Here is a 7,703-nt window from a genome sequence, read left to right on the forward strand (position 1 = left end):
GTGAGATGAGTGCAATTGTGCGGTAGTTTGAGCATTCTTTGGCATTGCCTTTCTTTGGGATTGGAATGAAAATTGACCTTTTCCAGTCCTGTGGCCACTGCTGAGTTTTCCAAATTTGCTGGCGTATTGAGTGCTGCAGTTTCACAACATCATCTCTCAGGATTTGAAACAGCTCAACTGGAATTCCATCACCTCCACTAGCCTTGTTTGTAGTGATGCTTTCTAAGGCCCACTTGTCTTCACATTCCAGGATGTCTGGCTCTAGGTGAGTCATCACACCTCTTACCACCTTCAGGATGAAATCCAAATTCTTTAGAAAGTTCTATAAGCTCCTTTGTGACAAGGCCCAGGACTGGCTCTCCAGATGGCTTCACTTGCTCCTCATTTACCCTAGAAACGTATAATATACTTAATCACAGAAGTTTAAAAAAATAGTTTTGATAGTTTGAATAAGATACAATTAAAATATGTTCATGTTTTTCAGTCATAAGATTATCAACAGTGTGGCATTTATATCCTTATTTTTTCTTGTTTTTATATAGTATCTAAAATCATAGATATATCAACCTTATTTTAAACTTTAAAACTTTAGTCTTTGTTATATTTTAGCCTACTTTAATAGCTTAATGTGTTACTATCTATTTCACCCTGCTATCACATGTCTGCCTGATGAGGTCATAATTGATAATCCAGATTTTAATTTCAAGCAAGTTGTAAGTGAATACATATTTGATTACCTAAATTTTAGGTAATATTAGGTAATATATTTGCTTGAATTGCAAATATATATGTAGTTTGCATAAAGTTTAAGTATCTAAAATTCTCAGATATTTTGATTGGTATTGGTGTCATAAAGATGAATGATCCTAAGGAGCTGTGAGAAATAAGCAAGAAGCAAGTAATTATAGGATGAGATATATGTTTGTAACGGAGGCAGCATAGAGGCTCCATGGTTGTGGAGCATAGTGTGGGAATATTTGAATCTTCATGAGATTTTTATGAAATAAGTTAAGGGAATGAGAAATCTTCTGTGGCTGTACTACATTGTATAGGATGGGTAGGCAGGTTTTTCCATTTGATTTGTATTTATTTATGTTTTTATTTTAATGATAGTGAATTAGGTTTTCATACACACCTTCTTTGTTTTGACAGACAGGCCATTGAGAATGGAAGAAAAAAAATAGTTTTTCTCTCAATGAACCACCAATGGTGTCAAGCCAATTCCGTTTTTTTCTATTTCATCCTTTATACACTGTGGCATAGTGTTCCCTGCAAAGGATTGTTCATCTCTTAGTAATCATTTATTCCTTTTGATAAGATCCTTTTTATCCTGGAAGGCCACAATGCCATTTCTTTTTAAATCACCTACCTTTCCTATATGTCCTTGAAATAGGAGAAATATATGTTGACATCAGAGTAATGTTTATTGAAGGAACTCATGAGAAGGAGCAAGTGTATCATATGTATGAGCACATTTGTTGCCTTAGCTGATACTCTAGAGTATATTTTTGTGCATGGACTTAAATAGCATACAGCAATCAAATTTGGAGCTAAAATTAGCTGAGGTAATGTCAAGGAGGAAAAGATTTTTCATTTTTTGATTATTAGATGAATATGACAGATATATTATGAAGATCAACTCAGTTGCTTTTCTCAAAACTGGAAAGCTATAGCTGTGAATTATGCTTCTGAAGCATTTCTCTCCAGTGCTGTGATATGTATTTAGTTATACTGGGGCCTTCCTGGGTGGCGCTAGTGATAAAGAGCCCACCTGCCAATGCAGGAGTCTTAAGAGACATGGGTTCAAGCCCTGGGTCGTAAAGATCCCCTGGAAGGAGTGCATGGCAACTCACTCCAGTATTCTTGCCTGGAGAATCCCATGGACAGAGGAACCTGGCGGGCTACTGTCCATAGAGTTGCAAAGAGGCAGACACGACTGAAGTGAATTAGCCCTGCGTAGCGTGCTGGGTCCAAACAAGTGATGCCTGCTGTCTACAACCATTCTACAGTGTTTTCCTCCGAGAATTAATGTGATTAGATTCTACAGTGTTTAAAAGAAGGCAAAAACTGAAATTGTTTCAGTTTAGTTTCAATGAATAATTTCAATTCACTCTCCCTTTAACACTCAGGTTCAAAACACTGTTTGTGGCTGGAGAACGATGTGATGTGGAGACGCTGGAATGGTCCAAAAAGGTCTTCAGAGTACCTGTGCTAGACCACTGGTGGCAAACTGGTGAGAGTTTCCCAAACATGTCCATAAATATTGCAGAAATGCTGAGAGACACGCGGGGATGGGAGGGAATTCTGAACTGTGACCATCAGGCACAAACTCAGCAATCAGGCGGTTCTGGCTTCAGTAGAAGGAAGCAATTATTTGATTATCCTTCTGTTAAAAAAATCTTCTTAAATTACATTGATACTATCGTTCTCTTGACCTTGGATATAAAGCCCTGAGACCTCGTTTGCTTTCTCATCCTCCTTGTTTCATATATCTGGTGAGTCACTAAATCTCAGGTTTTCCTTTGAATTCATCCCACCTTCAGTGCTCTGATTGCCTTTGAGCTGCAGCAGCCGCGCTGTCATCTACCCTTACTGAAATTATCGTCATCACTCATCTCTGTTCTCTCTGCTTTCCTGTAACCTAGCTTTCCTATAACTGTTCCAAGAGTACTTTTTAAAAGCTCTGTTTCTTTTATAGAATTTCCTGTGCTTCTCTAGTCCTTTCTTAGGATCAGATCTCTTCTGCTTAGCACTCGACAGACAAATGTATTTTTCTCCAACACACTTATCATTATATGTGTAATTTATTTATTTACTTATTTATTCTCTATTTTCCTCCCACCGAGTGATCCTTGGGAAACAACTTGTCATATTAAGTGGATAGAATAAAACTTTGGTAACTTCTTTTGAGGGATGATTATGTACATATGTGCAAGTAAGTAGTTCATCTGGAATTTCTTCTCCTTGTCACCGAAGGTAGTGATTTTGCTGGCTTTGCCATTTGGCTCACTGAAAATAGCTATGAGTTATGAGAGCCTTGTAGCCTTCATATGGATATATTTCAGTTCAATCCTACTTAGTTCAACTAATTAGATCAACAGTTGTATATGAGTGTTTTCAGAATTTACATCTTCTGAACATTTTAGGCAGGGCATCAAATTTGAATTAAAATAATAAAATTTCTTAGTAAAAGTTAGGTCTCATTTTAAAATGACTCAGTCTAGAAGATTGAGAGACTAAAACTGAAGTTTGGTGTTTAATATTTTGGAACTCTTTGATTCTGATAAATTATACTTTTTGTATTATCTTCTTGGATGTTGCTCTTTTGGAAAAAATGTGTTTTCTGTATTCTTTGTAACTTGAAATATAAAATGAATGATCAGAGAAGAATACACGTTCTTTAAATAAGATGAAAATTAGAAAGAAATGTTCTATTCTGTCTAATTTGATTTGCTAAGGAAGAAATTTCTTATCTAAATTCAGATTTGTAACTATTTGGGAAATAAAAAAGATAAGATTGAATGTGGAGGAAGCAATGCTCTGTGTAAAATACATATAGAAAACAAGTGAGGAATTACTGCTCTGTATGGAAGAGTGTCTATAGACTTGATGCATCGCCTATTCACCAGGAAAATTCCAACAGTTATTTTCCTGGGCATAAAGAGGAAAATATTTGATTACCGTTAAGATTGCTTTCCATGATGGTTTTCCTTTCCTGGTCAACATACAGTTTGTTTCCAATATACAAGTGACCTTACACAAATACTTGCACAAGAGTTCTGTCCCCTACCCCTGGCTCCATTAAAGGTGACTATGCTGAAGATTGTTGAAGGAAATCAGTGCGTTAATAAATAAAATTATGATTCCTTTACTTTTTCTTATTGATATTTGCACATAATAGCCTGTGCAGATGTGTGCAGTTAGTGAATCCAGGCTTACAGAAAAGCTCACTGAAGCCTGAGAAACAAGCATAAGAGGTCTCTGGTGAGTACTGAGTTCCATGTGAGTTTGCAGTTTTTCTTTAATGTATCGTTCAGAGGGAATTAATCACCACATTATGTCAGTGTGCAGTCACCTTAATCAGCTTTTAATGGCTGCTCATTACTGTGGAAAACAGTGAATTTCTACTAACAATAACTGATTCTTTCCATCCACCACATTAATTTTTACAGCATTTGATACTGTATCCAATTGAGTATGCAAATACATACATAGGGATAGGTATGTAGATGGGTAAGTATCTAGCTGCGCTTCCCTGGTGGTTTAGATGGTAGGTAAAGACTCTGCCTGCATTAGCCTCCAATTAAAATAAATAATTAAAAAAAAAAAAGACCAAGTTGGAAATGGTCCTAGAATAAAGGCTTATATATTTTGATTTTGAAAAAAAAAAAAAAGAGAGAGAGAATCTGCCTGCAATGCAGAAGATCTGGGTTCAATCCCTTGGTCGGGAAGGTCCTCTGAAGAAGGGAATGGCAGCCCACTCCAATATTCTTGCCTGGAGAATTCCATGGACAGAGGAGCCTGCCGGGCTACAGTCCATGGGGTTGCAAAGAGTCAGACATGACTGAGCAACCTACACTTTCACTTTTTGCCTTCAGAGAAGTAGCTATTTTAGTGGTTTTAATCATTATAAAAAAAAATTCATCCTACGTGGTGCAGGTGTCTGCAACTAACAGAAAATTTAGTTAGAATCTTTATTCATTGGCATAAAAGAAATTAGTTCACTATTTTCAATGATATATGTTGTGGTAAATAATTGAAAAATGAAGTTTAATGTTTGCAACTGTTCACTTTTCTTAAGATATTAGATTACTAGGGGAAAAGGTAAACACTTTATGGGTTATTATTAACTCAGAAAGAAGAGAAGATTTGATATTTCTAGCTTGTTTATGAGTTTCCTAATATTTTGCATGTCAAATAGATGGTGTGTGCTTCACCAAGAGGTATGTCAGTATAAACCTGATAACATTTCGAGGAAGGTTAACCTTTCACCAAAGGAGTATTTTTCTTTATTTAAAATTTCAAATTTTCTACAAGGTTGTTCTTGTTATTAACTTAGAAATTGATATTATTTTATATAATCATACACTTTTATGAGCCTCAGATACAATGCATAATTTATGAATTTGCTCTCTGATTACATTAATATATGTATACAAATGAGCTCTTAAGAAACCGTGATGTATAATTTGGAATTAGTAAGGGATATGGTAAGTAACTAAAGCGTATGAGTGAAAATTGATTAGTTCCTGTGACTTGGGTTCTAAGAAGGCATTCTGCAGTCAATCCATTTGTGTTACGACATTGTTTTTGTTGGGCTTCTCAGGTGGCGCTAGTGGTAAAAAATCTGCCTGCCAGTGCAGGAGATGTAAGGGATGCAGATTCGATCACTGGGTTGGGAAGTTCCCATAGAGTAGGAAATAGCAACCCACTCCAGTATTGTTGCCTGGAAAAGTCCATGGACAGAGGAGCCTAGTGGGGTGCAGTCTGTGGAGTCAGAAAGAGTTGGACATGACTGAGCATCTCAGCAGCAGCAGCATTTTTTTTTTGTTACTCAAGTGAAATTTTTATTAGCAACAACATTTCTAGTGACTTTTTTGATCTGTTAATATCAACACTCTCTGATGTCTGATTTAAATAGCACCTAAGATTTTAAACTGCAAACTAATCTGTAAAAAAATCCAGGAACAGATCAACTCCTTGTAGGAGCATTTAATAAAGAATTGTCACCGTTCAACACCACTGAAGCATTAAACGCTTGTTTTGGATTGTAATAATGTAAACATGAAATGCTTTCATGAAGGAAATTGGTCTTGCTAGTTTATATAGGAGAGTTGTATCTACATGATTCATAATTCTGGGTAATAGATGAATGTCATTTACCCAGGTGCTTTATCTTCACAGTAATTTATCCATAAAATGATTGAAAGCATTTGGATTATTGACTGAATTTTTCTTTCTTTTTTTTTTTTAACCTGGAGTTTGAGAAACAGAGGTGTCACAGTTATAATCTGAGAAGGGTAAATTAAGAGAATTGATGATTCTTCCCTTAAGATATGATAATTTGTGCACAAAAATATAAACAGCCAGAACTTCATTATCCTCAGTTGTACAATCACTAATAAAACACTGTACTGTTGCAGATCATTTTTAGTCCTAAGATGAGCTTTTCCAGTAATCAAACTGCACAAAGAAAGAACTCTCAGTGCAGTGCATTGTGTCTCTGGCAAGAATTTTTTTTTTTTCCCCTGACTTAAGATGACTATGAAGGAAATGTTTTCCTTATGAGTGAATCGTCTAGTGTAAGCAAGTAACTGCTGCTGCTGCTAAGTCACTTCAGTCGTGTCCAACTCTGTGCGACCCCACAGATGGCAGCCCACCAGGCTTCCCCATCCCTGGGATTCTCCAGGCAAGAACACTGGAGTGGGTTGCCATTTCCTTCTCCAATGCATGAAAGTGAAAAGCGAAAGTGAAGTCACTCAGTCGTGTCCGACTCCTAGCGACCCCATGGACTGCAGCCTTCCAGGCTCCTCCGTCCATGGGATTTTCCAGGCAAGAGGACTACTAAAACCCAAAACATAGTAGACCTTACTCCTTTTTGAAGTTTCCTCCTTCCTTTTCCCCTTGTTTCCTTCCTGCCTCCTCTTCTTGTCCCTCTTTCTTTCCTTCTTTCTCTCCTTCCTCCCTATTTACTGTAAGATGTGGCACAGTCATTTCCAGACCTGGCCATGCATGCTCAGTCACTTCGGTCATGGCAAAGATTTGGACATGACTGAGGTGCCTGAGCATGTGTGGCACTGGTTTGGAAATGATTGTAACAAAAAAGTTGGGCATCCTGCTTTGTTATGTTATTTAATTTTAAGTAGAAATACTGTATTCTTTCATTTGCTATCAGTCTGTTAAAGGTATTGACTGCAAAGGTAGAATACTTGAGTTCCACAGTTGCTTTTATAAGAGGCAACTTGGTGAAGGGCTTAGATCAAAAGAATCCATGATTCTTTCCACCTGCTAGCAGAACAGATCTCTGTGGTTTGCATCAGAAGATACAAAGCTTCTGTTGAAAGTGTTTTAAGTGATGCCCCAGTAGTGATGAAGTAATTGAAATGAGGTAATGACCACCAACTTGAGTAGCACTGGGTGATTTTGTTGTTTGTTTTGTTTCCATCACTTTAATGGAGGAGTAAATTTCTTCCTAGAATTTTTAAAGCCTCTAGGAGGGATTTCAATGAGAAAATGGTAGTCTCCTAATGGATTGAGACATTGGTGGCGATTGAAGTTATTGATCTTACTTTAGCTGCCTTGAGCCATCTTTGCTGAGTTCTTATATTTTAAAGTAATCACAGTGTTTCTCTCCCTGTTTGAACTGCTGCAGTTTTAATTGCGATTGCTACTTCTGAAGTAAATATATTCTATATATAGCCTAAATCCTCCTCCTTTGAGGAGGAATCTGATAATTCTAGATTTTATTAAAGTAGACCCACAGGCTCCAGCAAACTTTAATCAAGCTGGCTCTTAAATCAAAATCATTGATCCTAAAGGCACATACATCCTAATACCATATTATTAAAATATGTCAAGGCTGCCTGATCCAGTAATCCTTATTTATGTAGTATTCAGTAGGATATACTTCCTGAGGGCCACAAAGATTGGTTAGGTTGACCAGATTCAGTCGATATCATTAGGTGTATCTGGAGAATATCCAT

At 36.8% G+C, this 7,703-nt stretch overlaps 1 protein-coding gene across 1 annotated transcript in view; it reads left to right on the forward strand.

Annotated features, from left to right (window-relative positions):
* The window catches only part of ACSS3 (acyl-CoA synthetase short-chain family member 3), a 176,457-nt gene that overhangs the window by 109,054 nt on the left and 59,700 nt on the right, over nt 1–7,703 (forward strand). The window contains exon 10 of the mRNA XM_010832078.1: nt 2,130–2,233. Within this exon, the coding sequence (XP_010830380.1) occupies nt 2,130–2,233 (104 nt within the window). The remainder of the gene's footprint in view (nt 1–2,129; nt 2,234–7,703) is intronic.

This window comes from Bison bison, unplaced genomic scaffold (assembly GCF_000754665.1).
Source record: "Bison bison bison isolate TAMUID 2011002044 unplaced genomic scaffold, Bison_UMD1.0 scf7180017864535, whole genome shotgun sequence".
NCBI lineage: Eukaryota > Metazoa > Chordata > Mammalia > Artiodactyla > Bovidae > Bison > Bison bison.